The following is a 19,371-nucleotide window of genomic DNA, read 5'->3' as shown; positions in this document are numbered from 1 at the left end:
TTAAATTATCGATTTAAAGCTAAAACTCTATTTTTGCGACTTGCCACTTGATTCCTAAGATTACGTTAAAAAATATATTTAACTATACATCTCTTAGATCAAATATTGTAAGGTCATGTAAGTTCACATCATATAATTTCTTCAGGGAACAAAATGTTCTGTCTTCCTCGCCGGTTTAGAACCGGTCTTGATTCGAGATTTAGTAGTGTACATAATAAGAGTTGAGTCAAAACGGCGTCTACAAGAAAGTAGAATTTATTTTTGTGGGGGGAAAAAAAGTGGATCGCAGACCTTTTTTCACCTCATAGGAGTCTGCAGTTGTAAGATGACAGTTGATTTAAGTTTACTTTTACATTAACGAAAAAAAAATTTGAAAAAAAACTTAATGTTCTGATTTATCATTATAACAAAAGGTGATAAAAATTTATCTAAGATCGATTTTTCAATTTTTTTTTATAAGCATATCCTTGCATTATTTTACTTTGCTTGAATGAATTTAAATAATAGAAATAATATATATATATATATATATATATATATATATATATATATATATATATATATATATATATATATATATATATATATATATATATATATATATATATATATATATATATATATATATATATATATATATATATATATATTTATATATAGTATATTATTTGTACAATCAATAATATACTATTTCTAAATTTAAATTCATTAATACTTTAAATAAAGATAAAACAAAGAAAAGATCATTCATTAAATGATAAAAGCTAATGTTAATTAATTCGTGGTGGGTAAAGCTAATGGATATTTAATTGAAGTACTCTTTTTTTATATTTTTCAATCACAGTATATTTCATTTTCGAATTTATTTCAAGAGTAATAAAATAAGAGTGGGGAATTCAATTTAAACGATAGTAAGAAAATTACTAATTAAGGCTGATTGGATAATTTCTTTTTTAAATTTTCTGAATAGCATTATATTTTATTTTTGAATTAATTTCAAAAGTAATTGAAAGTGTTGAATTAAAACTAATATCATATGATAGAACTCAGCATTGAACTGTTATTTTATAAAATAAGCTTAAATAGCATTGCTATAATATCATTTTTTACACACAAAATTTAAGAGCTTATCTTATTTATGTAAAATCTATAAGTGTGTGTGTGATTTAGATAGAGAAAAGTGATAAAGCGTTTTCTAAATAAACGATTCAGCTTTCGAAATCATTTTCTACTTTTCCATTTCAAAATCGTTGTCTACATAAGACACTTTTTGAGTTAAAAATAATTGTTATAAGTTGAAGTTGTTTTGTAACGTTAGAGAACGATAACCTTATAGAATGAAATTGTTTGCTATTGTTTCTTAAATGATTACACAAAAAAAAAAAAAAGAAATCAGAACAGTTCTTCGAGTTTTAATTCACTTTTATTAAATCTATAAGAATTTCTGAAATTGATTAAACATTATCATACAAATTTAAAAAAATGGATTTTGTCTATTCTTCCTTCGAGAGGGAAAATAACTCGTTTTTGAAAAATTTTGTTGTTGACTAAAATAACATTATATAGCGCTGAATTTATAAAAGAATTACTTAACATAATAGGTCGATGACCTTAAACAAATAATAACTATTGATAATAATTTAAAAACAATAAGACATGCAAAATAAAAACTAATTTGGATTTCTATTTAGGCATACGTATTATCTCAAACAAATCAGAGGAAAACACAGTTTTAATTTACTTTTATTAAATTTATAAGAAATCTGAATCTTAAAAAAAATTATTACTCAACTTTCAGATATTTCAAAAGTTTTAAAATTTGTTCTTTCCTTTTTTTCCCGAGAGGAAAATCTCATTTTTTTTAAAAAAAATTTCTTGAATTGTGACGAATTTATTGAAAGTTAAATATTTAACTTTATAGAACAATAACTTTAATTAAAAACAATGTTAGATAAAATATAAGAATGATCAAACGAGCAAAAATAAAAGAAATTTTATATAGTTTTAAAAATAGGTTCAAGATATGTTCAAGATATGCAAAGATATATTCAGTCAAAAGTGCCTATTTTTCAAAATTTCTATCAAGTGCTTTGCAATCTCAAAAAAATTATGTTCAAACAAAAATAATGAAAACATTTTTTTAATTTTGGAGAAGTTAAAAGAAGAATATCTTTTTTTTAAAATTGCATCCAACAGAAGTATTTGTATTGAAAGCTTAAACAATGTCATTTTTGGAAGAAAAAAAACTTTAGATTTATGTGATAATCATTAATTGAGGACATTATTTTTAATAAAAAATATATGGTAGAAGTTCGTTATCGGGAAGACAATGCATTTTTGTTATAAATTAGAAATATAACAGAGCATTTAAAAGGCCGGGATAGCCTGGTAGGCAGAGAGCAGGACTCACGTTTGTGAGAACGGTAGTTTGAATCGGGTCACAAAGTCCTCCATGTTCCCATGACAAATCAATACCTCTGTCGATAATGAATTGGAGATTGATCGTTCAGGTCAAAATTGGTGCACGTTCAATCCGTTGGGTCACCAAGTCCTCCATGTTCCCATAAGAAATCAATACCTTTGAGGTTATTGAATAGGTGATTGATCGTTCTCTAGTTGAGGCCAAAATTACTATCTGTGGGTGAATGAGTGGATGTATTAATGAATCCGCCCTATAAACGGGTGTGACGTATGGGTGAGGCAGAAGTTGAATTCTTCGCCATTGACGGAACCACTAGAAAACAAGGACAACCGCACCCCCTTTGCCTTGATAGCCGACGACAACAAAAACATAACAGAACATTTTTATAAGGTAAATCTAGGAGAGATTGCGCACATAGAAGTTCTGGGAGATAGTACAGTACGCACACTGCAATTCTAAGTATTTGTAAGAAAGGTAGTACTGCTTTGTAAACTTCATAGAGCAAGTTGATTGCTACAAACGTCTAGGACATGGCATAGCTATGTAGTTTTTTTTTTCGCAAAACATTGTTTGTTGAATTGTGCGCAGACTCTCCTAACTTCACCTTAATAAAAAAAAGAAAAAGAAAGCATGAGTAAAATAATTTTTTTCTAAACATCATACTTTGATTCTAAACACAACCAGACCAAGATGCCTCTGGGCAGGAATTTCAAATCTGTCATCATCTCGAACAAGCGTTTCAAATAGTTTTGCAAGCTTAATACCCTTAATGGAAATTTTAAAAAAGTGTTAAACATTTTTCATTAAAAACAAATATTTTACACAAAGTTCGCAAAAAAATTGTCATCCACAAGGTTTATTTTTCTCTGAAGACAATCATTTATAGCTCCAATTTATAAACTAAAAATAATTTAATAATTATTATATGTTTTATTATAATCACTAAATAAGAATCTACACTATAAGGAATATCTGTAAGCCTGTTTTATTAATAATTGCTTTATTATTATTGATTTATTATTTATTTTATTAATTAAAACTGATTTTATAGAAATCTTATAGTTAGGTAAAAATACTAGATATTTTTAAATTAAAATTCCTTTTGTATTTTATTAAAAGTGAAAAGCTACATTAAATCTTTCAATTAGCTTCCAATTAGTTTATCTATTAAATAAAAATTAATTATAATAATTTAATAACGTATTGTTTTTGTTCCAATCAATCCTCATTCACCGCCAGTAATTTGTATTTCTAAAGTCCTTCTCAACCATGACGTTTACAAATATATACAATAAAGTTGACAAGTAATTGTAAGTGAGGGAAAAAAAGCAAAATTCTTTAAAAATCTTACGAATCACTATTGCGGATGATGTTTTAAAAAACATCAAAATCAATTTGAGTAGTGAGAAAAATTTTAAGTTTGTAATAATAGTTCTTTTCTTTTTTAATGTTCTTTGTTCTTTTTTAATGATTATCCAGGTTTTGATTACGATTTTGCTTTTACGATCTCAAATGTGATATCAATATTTGATAATAATTTTGACACGAGTTCAGAAAACGAATTCTAAATGTGGAAATTATAGAACACTATGTATGATATATTTAAATTATTTTAGTTTTTCAATAGATTATTCAATTATTGATTCCAACTAGTATAAAATATGCTTATAAAATATTCTTCACAAAACTATCTTAATTGTTAAAGATATTATTTATGTATATAATTAAATTACATTTACATAGTTAAAAGTTTTTAATCCTTTTTTATTAAATTCTAAATGCAATTTTGAATACAACTCTAATACATATGATATTATGATAACTATGAACTGGGGAATAATTGTTGCTCGTAAGCCAATTGATGACTCTAGTACAGCGGTTCCCAAATTGTGTTCCTCGAAAACCTAGGGTTCCGCAGGAGATTTAACGGAGTTCCAAGACTGAAGACTTTTCTTTAACATTTTTGAAATCTGCAATTGTATTTAGATACAATTAGAACTACATATTTTACTTATTATTTCCATTCCCTTTATGAAATTATGTTTAAAGTAAAATGCCGAAGAGAGAGAAATTAAAATTTTGAAAAAAAAATCTTCTAACAATATATTTCATGAAAAATTAGGAAAAGAACATGCAATTATAAAAGAATTGCAATAACATTTCACACTGTTTTCGTTTTTTTTTTTTTTTTTTCAAATCAAAATAAAATAACTGATTTCCTTAATAAAGAAATACGCTTTCCTAATAACCATTTTAAATATTTACAAAAGCTCTTTTTTTATAGCAATGTAAAAACAAATTTTTAGCTAGACTAGTTACATTTTCAAGACTGCGAATTTAACTGTCGAACATAAAACTCAATTACTCATGATAGAGCGATGAAAAGAAATTCATTTCTCTCATTAATTATAAAAAAGTTCAAAAGTCAAAAGTAAGTAGTATTTTGACGGTTAATGCGTACAAAATTGTCATTATTCACTTCAATTATGAAGTCAGGGTTCCGTCGGAAGAAGATTGATTATTTAGGATTCCGTAGACAAAACATTTGGGAACCGCTGTTCTAGCACCTGCCACTGCTGCAAAGCTAAGACTCGTTTGCAAGTAACATTTAACAGCAAATTTAATATTAAGTTAATTTACATGGCAAATAAGAGTTTACTTACATGACGAATGTGCTTCTGAAGTCCTTTTATACCGTAATTCCTCAGGACCATCCACAATTTTAGAGCACGGAAGCGTTTACTCAGCGGTATTTGCCAGTGCTGTGATTTTATAAAATTTGTATTACAACTTTAAAAAATATATTGCAAACATTTTAGAAATGTGACATTACATAGCTGACTAAGCAAACAGAAATTAAGGACAGGCACAAGTGCTAGATACAAATCATCTTATAATTTCTCTCTATATACAAATTTTAAGGGAAAGGAGTACCTTTAGGTACTGCACAGGGATTCAAAGCACTATTACGATGTTGCAATTATTCATTTGAGAGATAAACCAGTTGTTCAGAAAAGATTATTACTATACTAGCAATAGTATAGCTTGTTATATAAGAAGACGAGTTAAATTAAATTCATCGATTTGTGCAAAGCTGTTCATAATTTTTGTCATTAGATGGCAGCACCATTAAAATTCTAGTTCTCTAAGAAACAGAAGTAAAACTGAAATGAAACTGAAACAAAAATTTCATATCTATATTCTGCAAATATTTATATTGGTTTGTATTAAAAAATGGAGTATGTTCTCAATAAAGCAATTTTCAGTACTATATCTAGAAACCTCGAACAAAAATAGTATTTTATAAAATACTTTTAAGTTGAATTATTTTGTAGCAGTCTATATTATTCTACAATTGAATAGAATGGAGAAATTTTAAAAATTTGATTATAAAGGTAAATATTACATTTTGTAGCAAGCAATTAAATCTTAAAATGCAAATTATGATTAAATAAAGAATAATAGTCTATAGAATCTAGTCACGTTATGTAATTTTGTTACTCTCATTCAGAAAACTCTGAAAGTTTTGATGCTGCCATCTATCATTCAAATTCATGCATATTTAGATTTGCAAGACGTACAAGATGCGATTTTTATGTGAAATTCCACCAAACTTTAAATATTGAAGTTATGCATAGCTGTGAATTAGCATGCCACTTTTTTACTGATAGGTTCAAATATTCGGTCCTCAAAATATGTGTGAATAGGAAGGAAGAGGAGAGAATCAGCAATCTGGAAAATATGGTGCTTATTATTTGGTCAGGATTGAAGTCCGAAGTTAACGTTATAAGATAAAGATTTAATTTTCTCTTAATGCGTCCCGTTATCTCTCACTGAAACTAATTAAGCGAAGCTGAATTTCCATAAAAGTGAAAAACTCATCTTTTCAAAAATTATACCATAAGTGAAGTTTTACATCGTTTTATAAATGTCTAATTTTTTTATCGTTTAATTTAACGTGTTTTTTTTTTTGTTTTTTTTTTTTTTTTTGTACTAAATGGTATTTAAATTTTTAGGACAATATTTTAAAACATTTCATGATAAAATGCAAAATTTACTCAGAATTAATTGAAAAATTATTGAGAAGTATAAATTTTATAATATCACTTTTTTCTGCACTTTGCAAGCGATAAAGTCCAATGCTGTCAATGCAAGAAAATTCAACTTTTTTTTTTTTACAGTTTCAGTTTTATTTACTTTTATTTTTATTTACTTTTATTTTTAGGTTAACAATATTTTTTTTAAAAATAATAGTAATAAATTGATAAATAAAATAACTGAATTTACTTGCGCTGCCAAAATGGAGAACTAACCCTTTTTTGAAATTTTACTACTCCATCGGGCAGTAATTTGTCTGATTTCATTCAATTTTCATCATTTAAAGCTGCATAAGTTTAACACTCATCAATACGAAAATTTTACCATTATTGACAAATATTAAAAAATAAAAACTAATTTGCATAATTATGACCTTTTAGAAAAAAATATATTATGTAGGCAGGCCACTGGGCAGCAGATTATGATTGCTAACCATAAAATAGAATCACTAAGCATGCAGATGAATTAAATAATATTCGTTATATTAATAACTTAATTATTCTGAATGTTGTTAATACAGAAGCATTGTAATAATGAATATCATATAATAAATAGCTATTATGTAAACATACTGTATGTAATATAGTTATACTATTCGGACTTACCGTGAAATCAACAGCTAGACCTGCAAATTCAATTTTTTTATTTGTGAAGTGATAAAACTTGAACAAATAAGAGATAATTGTTGAAAAACTATTAAACTTTTTATTAGCTATGTATGTATTTTCTTCCCCATTATGAGTAAGATTGTTATATTTTCCTTTGTGCACCCTTTCCTTCTCATAATTAAATTAAATACAAATATTGTGACTCAAAAATTACTTTAAAATAACTAATAAAATAATGTATAGTTACGCAAATAGCGGTTTAAACCAGAGATAGGAAAGAGCATAGTTTGTGCTTTACTTAAAGATTCTTTTAAAATAAAATAGATGGCGACAGTATATGTTTAAAAAAAATTCTTTTCGAAATAAAGTCATAAGTTGCTTCATAAGTTGCTTTTAAGTATGGGTTGAGATTCAGGACCGGGATAGTGGGTGAAAATCGCCCAACAAGAGATCTTAACTTAACATCGTTAACATTTATTTATTTATTTTTAAATGAAATTAAATTATTAAATTTTTTTGAATGTAAAAAAAATTAGTCTCTACAGGAGAAAATCCAATATCTCTGATATCTGAATCTAATATCTATCTAGAAAATCTGATATCTAAATTTTATGCGATAATTGCTTTTCATATATATTTACGTACGAGCACGTATGAGCCTATCAACGATTTTCTCTAAATTATGGAAAATGGACTTTTTACTTTACTTTTCACAAATCAAAAACCGTATTTAAAAAAAATTGAATTTATGTTTTATTATTTTTTTAAATATTTTTATTCCGTAATTAGTTGCCTTTGTTAGATGTGGCTTGAAAGATATTACAACAATTCTAGCATTGAAGGCAACTGAAACTATATTGTAATTTTAGACATAAATTTTTAAACCGCAATGTTCGTATAAAATTTTCTACTAGTTTTAAGAATTTAACTATAAGTTTTTCCGCAGAGCGAAATAAAATATAAGATTAATTTCCGAACATAGTGGAGCTAGTAGATTTTTAAATATTAGAGAAAAAATAAATTTGTATAAAATAAATTTATAATTTGTAAAATTGTTACTTTTAGGATTTAAATGTATCTTACCAGTGTTTTCATGCTTCAAATATAATGGATCGACATTAAATGTCCGATGAAGTCTTTCACTATTCCTTACCCTAAAAATAATTTTATAAGTAAATAATTTTACTTATAAGAAGTGTTAATTTTATAAGTAAATAAATGTTAGAACTTCCAGAAATTCATGTGCATTTCGTCCATGCTTTCACGTGTGTCTTAATGTAAAAGAGAACTTGAAATGGATAATGTTTATGGCACTTAAAATTACACATAAGTGCAAACATATTTCATTTCAATAATTTGGGTTTTTTATTTTATAAATGTTAATTTTATAAGTAAATAAATGTTAGAACTTTCAGAAATTCATGTGCATTTCGCCCATGCTTTCACGTGTGTCTTAATGTAACAGAGAACTTGAAATGGATAATGTTTATGGCACTTAAAATTACACATAAGTGCAAACATATTTCATTTTAATAATTTGGGGGTTTTATTTTATAAATGTTAATTTTACAGCTTAATAAATGTTAGATTGTTAGATGTAAATTATCGTCGTTAATGAAAAATAATATGTTACGCAACATCAGCTATAAACTAATGAAACATTATATGACAAAATTGCAAGGTAAATATGCATGTTAAAAGTTATTATATTATTTATAAATAGCAGTTATTTATTTCCCATTTAGATACCAATCAATATCCTAATTATTTCGTGTGATTAATTAATAATAATTTACTATAGTGTTGAATGCTGAATTGAATGCCTTAATTTTAGCATATTAAAGTTATTCATTTTGTGATATTATATTCTGTACGATCAAACCTACCAATAACAAATTTACCAATTGTAATTGTACAGTGGGAAATCCAGTAACAAATGGCTAAAGAATTAAAATTAATAATTTTATAAATGGAATAATTAATAATGTCATTGAGTAAGAAAAGGAAAAATTCTAATAGTTACTTAATGGGGATTTAGAATTTTTCTTCTTTAATATTATTGTTGTTGTTTCTAATGATACTTGCCAATACCAGCAAGCCTGCTTGGTGGAACCAAGCGAATTGATAAAGCGACGCCATTGATAATTAAATAATTTTAGTAATAATTCTAATTGAATTAGCATGATTCTTTCAGTGCCGATTTATTAGTTATTTTCTTTTTTTCCTTCTTACGAAGAACTGATATTCAGCTAATTATAAAATAAAGTAAATCCTAATAAATATGCACAATACGTAAACAGGCATAATAGCATAAAAAAGTCATGCGCCATCCGGTAATGCTTTTTTGTCCATAATTATCTCTGAATTTACACTATCAAATGCTTATTTGTACGAATGAACCAATAAACAAGCAAATTAACTCCATCAAAGCTAATTTAAACTTAATACTTCTTTGTTAATAATACCAAATACTGTTGTTGTTGTTTCTATTCCCCAAGAGGTCCATTACAATTAGACCAAATCCATAAGTCCAAAAATGTCCAGAAAGTCTAAAAACAGATCAGGTTTTGAGTAAACACCAAATACTTCTGATTTATACTTAACATAAAATTGTTCCTGTAAATATAATGTCATTTTTAATGACTGATAGTCGAGGTTGTATCATTAATAGGTTTTCCGTTTATAGATCTTTTATAGGCCGTTTATAAGCCTTATTAAAAGATGTTTGTGTACATAATTCAAGCATAATGTTATCCAAACATATTGCACTTATGACGAATGGTACTTATCGAGCGATTTCTAAATCCCATTTTCGCGAACGTTAGTGTACAATATAATATGCTACTGTGTAGACAATTGCACTAATGAGAAATTTGATGCAAACCATGCTATGCTCTAATTTGCTGCAATTGTATTGCATATTACAAATACCAAGTTCTTGCAAACATTATTATACTACATAACAATTTGTTGTAAATACTATTATACCATACACTAAGAGTTCATGTATAGTATAATAGTTTTTACAGTAAATTATTCTTCTGGCACAGGCGATAACAATAATCGTAGTGTGAATTCTATGCAAATAGAGTAAAGACTGGTAAATTAGATTTTTGTCGTCTGTTCTCACGTCGGAATACGTCAGTCTGAAAACTGCTTCGGGATATGCTCATTAGATGCTCTGATACGCCATTGTGAACCCAACTCAACCCCTTCCTTCTCGCTCCCGTGAAAATGACGGGCTGGAGTGTTCAGTAGTAACGTGCCAATAAGAATAAACTAATTCATTTCTTTCGTCCGGAGAACATTTTATTTCTTATTTTACACGCCAGATGGCAGTACCATGATATTTTTAAGGTAATTGTAGATAGTTAGTTTATTTTAAACTAGATGCCAGCACAAATCAAATACGTGTATTTAGCAAAATAGGCACTTTTATGACCGTTTTCTTGAAAATTAACCGATCATTAAGGGGTTAAGTTGCTGCAAACAGTATTATACAATAAGCAAAAGTTCGTTAAGTCCTTTACCACATAGCTGTGCAGTCAAAATGTATCATTAACCATTTAGATGGATTGAAAGCGAATGAGTCAGCGTATTCTACGCCTTCCAACCAATGCCTGAACTCGGGGCAAACAAAAGCACTCCCGGCATATGCTGCGTCTACATGAAGCCACATATTTTCTTTTTCACCTAAAATTGAAAACAGAATTCCGTTTAAAATTTAGAATACTAACAGAATTCTATTTTTCTTTGTTTTTAATTATTCTGAAAAATGTATAATTGAAGAGACAAAGGCAAATATTAAACAGAATTTTACATCACATTTTTTTAAAAAAAGTATACAATAAGAAAAATCCCAAAGTGTTATAAATTAATTAACATATTTTGTTGCTAATTCTGTTATGATGCAGTTTGAAACTTATAATTTTGCTTCAATATCATTTCCTCTACAATTTTGTATTAAAAATACTTGCTTGATATTTAGTTTATTAAGTAATATTGGGAAATGTACTAACACAGTATATTTTTTTACATAAATATTTTATAATGTATTTATCAGGCTTAAATTATTTTATATTAAATAATTTTTAAAATTTTTGATTAATTATCAGTGATTGAGAATTGTTTGGAATTCGTTTTTAAAGTATTTGAGAAAAATTTCACATTCATTTAAGTTCCTTCTCTCTTAAAACCGAAACATTTTATAATTGTAGTTTTTTATAAAATGAGCATTTTTATGAAATTGCTTATTAACTATGGTGAATGGATTTGTTTACTTACAGACCAAGCCTATTTCTTTCAAGTTGTCAAATGCACAACCTCCAGTTGTTCCTAATGTAGCACACACCTAAGAAATTAAAATGATTGATATTATGATTAATGTTATGATATTAGATGAATCATATATTCATATGATATTAATTATGTAACATAATATACACCGAAGAGCCATTACATTATGACCACCCTGTTAATAACATGTAGGACCACCTTTAGCCCTCAAAACTGCTAGCACCCGCCGTGGCATTGATTCCACAAGGTGCTGATAGGTAGTCTGAGGTATCTGGTACCAAGCTCTCACCAACTGGTCTTGCAATTCTCCCACATTGCGAGGGGGAAGCGTGGCAGCACGAATTTGGCTTTCCAAGTAGGACCACAAATGCTCCATTGGATTAAGGTCAGGTGAATTTGGGGGCCAAGACATGACTTGAAAGTCACTGGAATGTTCTTCGACGACTCGACCCTTATGACATGGTGCATTATCCTGTTGGTAAACACCATCCCCGGCAGGAAAAACTGTTGCCATGAATGGGTGAGCCTGGTCTGCAACTATGTTCAAGTAGCTTACAGACGTCAGGGATTGTTCTATGAAGATTATGGGTCCTAATGTGCCCCATGAAAACATTGTTCCTGGGCGAGAAACCATGAAAGCCTGGGCGAGCCCATTGTTATAGATGGAGGGTGGTCATAATGTAAGGGCTCTTCGATGTATATTAATCATATAACATATATTAATATATTATCATTTATGATTGATACTACCATAGATTATGGAAGCAAAAAAATTTTTTTTAATTAAAAGGCTTATAAAAGGAAAGAAAAACTTACAAAAAATGGAACAAGCCCTTTCTCTCGATCTCTCAGTACAGCGTCCATCAATTTGTCCCCTCGCATACTCAAGTCTTTATCACTCTCAATATAACGCATTTTCACCAGTCCTATCAATCCAGCTTTTTCCACAGAAGAATGGGCCTTATTAAATATACATGTTTATGAGTATTAAAATAAAGCATAAAATATCATAAATTTTTTAATTAATTGAAATTAATGAAATAAAATAAAGCATAAAAAATTAATAATAAAGCATAGAAAATTTAGAATTTTCATTTGTTAGATACTCAGAAAAATTAGTTTTAAAAGAAATTCCTTTTTCTTGCGAGAATATACTAATCTCCTCACACTTGTTTCTTATTTTCCTTCTTTCATATATTGTACTTCTCCCCTATCGGTTAAACCACTTATTGCAACGTGCTCGTCTCCTAACTTTTCCACTCTCATTTTGTGTTAAGGCATTGAGAAAGGCTTTTTTCTTATAGAACCGAAATTATAGTATGCTAATTTTTGTGCCTTCTCTTGGGCTTTATTAACGTTGCTTTGCTTTATTCATATGTAGCACAAATTATACCCTATTCTCATTTGGATATACTTTAACTAGATCAAAAAATTTACTTTTTTAAATTAATATACTAATTATAGCTATTTTTTAATAAAGTGCTTTTTTAATATGCAAAAATATGCTGTCAATTGTACTGTTTTGAAACTTTTATAAGTTGACTTTGAAATAGTTCAAACATGGTCTATTTTATGAATCTTTCAATTTATTTCAAGACATATTCAATTTAGTTCAAGTTAGAGTGCTTTACATTCTCACAAAAATAGAATAACTGCTGAACCGTAATAACGGTAGCTTGCACCATGATTTCGTTAAAATTTATTGCAACTCTAATGAAGAGGTAGTGATATTGCACCACATTTCCGTATACGTTTAACCGAAACATCCAACAATGGAGTTTAAAAAGAATTAATTAGTACTAATATGGTTAAATAATTGGCACTAAAATAAAGTTATAGCAAATTTTCAATACATTATGGTTCAGCTCACTCTGAAATTTCTCACACATTTGGTTAATTTTGAAACGATGCAAGAATTTATGCATTAATTAATTTAGAAAAATCAGTTTTGTTTCTGAAAACTAATGTTGTATTTCCCTCTAAATTAATGCATCAAATAAAATGTTTTTTTTTAATTGGTTCGTATTTAAAAGCATATAACAAAATATAATGATTCCAATTAGCATTTCATAATTCAAAGGAGTAAAAAAAGTCTGATATGAATACAAATTTTGTATGCATATTTTTTTGTCTTAATAATATCTACGTAATCAAATTGAATTCCATAACTTTTTATCCTAAATGTTTTGACTAGCTGAGATCGTTTATAACTGGATTATAAAGCCAATGCAATAAATTGTAAGCTTTTTTAAATTACAATGAATTTAGTAGTTTCAGTTAACAAAATATTTAATTGTTGCTCAGTTTTTCCTTGGTTTTGAAATTAATAAGGTTTTCTGACGATAATTAAAAAATTGATTTATTTTTTCGCAATATAATAAAAAAATTTCTTTTTTTAATCTTCAAAATTTTTGCTCTTAAATATTAGTTTTAGAGCAACTGAACAATCAATAATTCTCTGGCATTTGCTTTTATTTTCTAAAATATCTTTATTATACTAAATTTTGAACTTATCGGAAGATACTTTATTTATATTTAATTATTTTAATTAATTGAATAGCGTCGTATTATAAATACTGTAAAAGAGGATAATAAAAGATATTTTAAATTTGTTTTTCTGTTGGAAACAATCCAATTCTATGACTGGCAATAAAAAGTTGTAGATAAGGATTTGACAGCGAAACATATAATGTAATACAAAGAAATAAAATTTTGTAATGACGAAAAATATGCAAAACTCTTGCAAAATTTTATGAATAATGTCATCCTGACTCCGCCCATGGCACATGGGTTTTATCAGCTATTAAGAAAATTGCTTTAAATCAAAGAGCCTGTTATACCACTATAGGCATTACATATTTTCTAGCCTGTATAATTTTTCTAATTTCCTAAACTTTTTTTTAATCATTCTTTATCGAATTTTAATTTAAATAAATCAATTACTTAATTTTTATTACATTTTATAAAGAGCAAATATATAATATTTTATCCTTTTCTTATGGATCAATGTAACAACTAACTATTAATTTCAATTGTTATATAAGATTCATTAATTCACTGTCGCGACTAATTGAAAACAAAAATCTATTTATAACTCTTTGTTCTTTATTTCTTACTGCAAAAATGTTTCTGTTACATGGTGATAATGATTATGGTAAAGGAATATTCAGTGTGCCAATTTAAGTGGTGATGATGGAATATTAAGGTGTGGGTGGAAGCTTGTACAGTATAGTGGACTAGTTGAAGAATACTGACAAATTGAAGATGATGAAAACAGAAAAAGATGATGAATATAACACTTGAACCGGATCATATTTAAAAAAAAGCTTTTATTTTTATTATATTTGCAGAGCTCGAGGCACCAAATATAAAAAATTATCCAGAAGAATTTCAGTTGAATCAATTTTGCATAATAATATTAATAAGGACAGGCCTTGGGAGACAAATTCCCCACGACCTGCCTAATCAAAAGCCAAATTAAAAGAGTACATGTAATTTGTTCCCAACGGACACAGAAGCATGAGTAGGAGATCCAAAATTGGCGATTCATTAAATTATAACATAGCCAAAATAAAGCCTACCAGCATATCAATATTGGGTTTAAAAGAATACCTTGGCAATCACGAGTCGCCAACAAATTTATGAGAATTATTACAACCATGCAACTGAAACATTTTTGCGGTTAGAAATTTAGAATAAAAAGTTATTAATAGATTTTTTCTTTCGATTAGAGGCGGCAGTGAATTAATAAATCCGCATTAGTAATGAAATAAAAAGTATCCGTTACATTGATCTAAAAGAGAAGAATATTTTAAGTTCGTTTCAAAAGATTAAGTCTTTGATTTATTTTAAATATAATTCTATTAATAAAAATAAGCTTAAGTAATGAAAGATATTTTAAAAGATAGGGAATAAATATGTAATGCCAATTGTGGCATCACATATATCCCCGCTGGACACAGAAAAAAATATGTAATATTTTTTTTTTTAATTTATGGATCTCCCCCATGTTGCAAAGTAAGTTATTCACTGAAGCATAATATATCCATGGAACATATAATATACACTTATGCATAGTTAAATATTAAAGCAAAATTATTATTCAAAAAAAATTTTAGACATACAGTTATACTTCAAAAATATATTTTCAATATTCATGTTATTAAATCTTATGCTGATGTAAAATTAGCTGAGCATTGTCATCACCTGGGCAGGACATTCTAATTTCTTTCGAATTTGAGAAAACTTTATCAGTAAGAAACAAGTCTCAGTCTTTTTGGCAATTTGTTTTCCCCCAATTATTTTCCAATTAATATTGAAGGCTATGATATCTTTCAATAAATTACTAACCTTGGATCTATTCCTATGCTCCTAACTGTCTGTTGGGAACAATTCAATCACTTTTAAAATTGATTTTTGATTAGGCTGATCATGGGGCATTTATCTCCCACGGCCTGTCTTTGTTAATATGTACAAAATGTATTATTTAACTCAGAAAGTCATATTACGAATAAAAAATGATTTTATATATCAAGCTCTACAAGTACTAAATAAGAAGTTTTATTATAATTAGGATCCAGTTTTAATCTTCAGCTGTTATTTTTATTATCCTGTTTTCATCACTATCTTCAATCAGTCAATTATACCATACAACTTCTAATCACTTTTGATTTCATCATTATAGACCAATTTTTTTTGCCAATGAACTTTTATTTTAACTTAATATTACAATAATTCCCTTGCTTGCAAATCATATTCCTACTTTTATTTAATAAGTTTTACGCTAGAGATATAAGATAATTTTTCCTTTTTAAATTAAAATAAACGGATGCAAATCAGTTATAAGCATATCGACATTTTTAAAGGATCCTAATCTAAACTTAATTTCAGTAATAAAAAAATACTAACCTGATCAGATGTGTATGCAACTAGTCTTGTATTGAGTTCAACTTCATCAATATGTTCATATTTTTCCTTGTACAGCTGAAACATTTGAGTACGAGCTGCGAGTAAGCTGATAAGTGTAGATTCACTGGCTGTCGTCTATCGAAAGATATGAAGAAAAAACAAGGTATTTTTACTGATGCAAAGAATGATTCTCAAAATGATTCGAAATATCGAATCAAGAAAATCAAAGGAGATAAAATGTCGCGGTTTTCCTCCGTGTTCCCATAACAAATCGATGCCTCTGTAGATACTGAATTGGAAATTGATCGTTCTCTTGTTAAGCTCAAAATTGGTGCACACTAAATATTTCAGGTCACAAAGTCCTCTACGTTCCCATAACAAATCAGTACCTCTGCTGATACTAAATCGGAGATTGATCGTTCTCTAGTTTAGATCAAAATTACGATTTGTGGGCAAATGAATATATGCATCAATGAGTCCGCCCTATAAACAGGTCTGACGTATAGGTGTGGCAGAAGTTCTTCGCCATAGATGGAATCATTAGAAAACAAGAACAATCGCACCCCCTCTTCCTTAATAGCCAACGACAACAACAACATAACAGAACATTTTGATATGGTAAATCTAGGAGAGATTGCGCACGAAGAAGTTCTGGGAAATAGTACAGTACGCACACTGCAATTCTAAGTATTTGTACGAAAGGCAGTACTGCTTTGTAAACTTCATAGAGCATTGTTTGTTGAATTCTGTGCAGACTCTCCTAACTTCACCTTAATAAAAAAATAAAGAATGAGTAAAATAATTTTTTTTAAACATCGTACTTCTTCTTAATCAAAGGAGATAGAATGTCACGGTTTTCTGTATTCTGATGGAGGAACAAGAATATTTACTCTTTCGAGTTTCAAAATCAATTACAATACTTGTCACCAGATAGCACTGGTAACTGAGAAAAACCAAGAAAATTTTTTTTTTTAAAATAACCAGCATTTGCCTTAACTCGCAGTGCATACTGAGAAAAAAAATTACTGACGACCATGTTTAATTGGAATACGTTGACATGCACCAGCGAACATTGTTTTAAAGTTTTCTTAAAACTGCGCCATCTCCTGATGAACTTTCTTACTATTTTTTAAACTTGGTTCGAGTAAATTCCGTAGCTCACAAAGCAGAATGCAACAAAAAGTGCATTTCAAAGTTAACAAATTGTTTCAATAAAGATTTGTTTTAACTAATAATAACCAACGTTAAATCTAATGATTTTTATTGGTCATTTTAGAGACATTTAGTAATATGATACAAATAATGTAAAATTCGAAATTTTCCTATTTGTTCGTGTGATAGTTGTTATTTCATCTGAAATTTTAAACAAAAATCATTGAAAGCCATGTACAGATATAATAATTTAATGAGATATTTTTATCAAAAATGTTACAATATTCCCTTTTTAGACTATCTAGTAACTTTAAATTTTAAATTATCACTTTCTATAAAAATAATGTAAGTTTACCTGTATAACTCCTCCCCCTCTACCAGGAGACGAATGCAGGAAAATTTCAGGTAATCCTATTGCTTTTGCCAGCCAGTCCATTACCACAATTTCTAATTCAGTGCATGCTGGACTAGATGCCTAGATTTAAAGAATCTTTAAATATTGTTTCAATGCATAAAAAGTCTCTTCAGATTGTACAGTTTTTTTTTTCGAAAATAAAATTGAATTTCTCGCCATTTTATCATTACTTGACCTTCTATTAATATTCTTAAATAATTTTAAGGATTAAATAAAAACAGTGTTTTTTCAGAATATAGTTTGACCAAGTTGAAGCCTTTAAATAAAAAATGTTTTGAATAAATCTTTCATGATTTGTTTTTTGTATCATTGAACAACTTACTTATTTCTAAAAATTTTGGCCAAATTAAAAAAATAGAGCAATTTACCTCCTAAGTAATTTATCTCCCAAGAAAATAAGTCTTCGGAAACTTACTTAGAGATACATTCCTTGCACTTGTGAATTCTACTGATCAGTATGACGTAACGTAACCCAACATGACGTAACGTAACGGATCATCATGCATCATCATGTTTGAAAAACTTGATTTAGTTGAGAAAAAAAGATTGAAGAATTGATGTTCATGATTGAAAATATTATTGCGGTCCTCACTGAAAAACTAACTGGTCCTTTTTCGGTCTAAAAATGCATAGTATGCTTTCATGAATTATTTTCTGTCATAAATTATTCGCAGCCATTCTTTTTTTAAATTTTTGATGGCAACACGTATCAATCATTTGATTTATTTATCAATTATGTAGCTTCTTTCGATGTCAAAATTGATTTGAATGTAGTTTTTTTAACAATATCTGAAAGAAAACGCTATATAGTTTAAATTATTAATTAAATTAATATTCATAATCAAAGTTTTTGTAATATTTCTAATTATAATTAATTATCAGCCTAAATTTTTATAAATTAAATTGTAAAAGCAATTAGAGTTTGTTTGTTTTTAATTTAAGATTTTTTCAATTGTTTTAAATAAACCGAAAAGGTTCATGCAGTAGAAATTTTCTGATAAATTAAGCAACAGTTAAACCTAATCTGTAAAACATCAATAAAAACTTCGATCTAGGTAAATTTAAATGTTTCTTTTTTGTTTATGAGAAACATTAGTATAAACAAATACATATAGAATATCTTACCCATGTAAATCCGATGTTACATAAACCATCAGCCAGCATATCACCTAGAAGTGATGCAGGGCTGTTGAGAGCTGGAAAATACGCGTGCATCTGAGGAGATTGCCAATGAGTGATCTGTTTTCGAAATAAAAAGTATGCTTTTCATCAATTAATTTGTCACTTACTTTGTTGCACATAATAAGCAAAAATTGTTTTCATTAAATGAAATATCGTATTTTAGACTGTTATGTTTTAAACTGTCATTAGCTTTATACACAATGAAAAAAATTCCGGTAAAATTATCGTACTGTATTCTAATAACTTTCGGACGAAAGAAAACTTAATTCTGGTAATAAAAACTAAAATAT

At 27.8% G+C, this 19,371-nt stretch overlaps 1 protein-coding gene across 6 annotated transcripts in view; it reads right to left on the bottom strand.

The window, feature by feature from the left end:
* Positions 1-19,371, bottom strand: part of Hdc (histidine decarboxylase) — a 54,031-nt gene that overhangs the window by 8,458 nt on the left and 26,202 nt on the right. For all 6 annotated transcript variants that reach the window (XM_087157476.1, XM_016074594.5, XM_071177646.2 and 3 more), the window contains 10 exons: positions 19,025-19,138; positions 17,840-17,959; positions 16,333-16,467; positions 12,241-12,384; positions 11,413-11,479; positions 10,659-10,821; positions 8,212-8,282; positions 7,126-7,145; positions 5,086-5,184; positions 3,086-3,187 (listed from right to left, as the gene is read on the bottom strand). In XM_087157476.1, coding sequence (XP_087013602.1) covers positions 3,086-3,187; positions 5,086-5,184; positions 7,126-7,145; positions 8,212-8,282; positions 10,659-10,821; positions 11,413-11,479; positions 12,241-12,384; positions 16,333-16,467; positions 17,840-17,959; positions 19,025-19,138 — 1,035 coding nt within the window. The remainder of the gene's footprint in view (positions 1-3,085; positions 3,188-5,085; positions 5,185-7,125; positions 7,146-8,211; positions 8,283-10,658; positions 10,822-11,412; positions 11,480-12,240; positions 12,385-16,332; positions 16,468-17,839; positions 17,960-19,024; positions 19,139-19,371) is intronic.

This window comes from Parasteatoda tepidariorum, chromosome 2, assembly GCF_982258835.1.
Source record: "Parasteatoda tepidariorum strain Cologne lab strain chromosome 2, Ptep-v5.0, whole genome shotgun sequence".
NCBI lineage: Eukaryota > Metazoa > Arthropoda > Arachnida > Araneae > Theridiidae > Parasteatoda > Parasteatoda tepidariorum.
The sequence above is the reverse complement of the archived record's forward strand: the minus strand, read 5'-3'. Positions and strand labels throughout refer to the sequence as shown.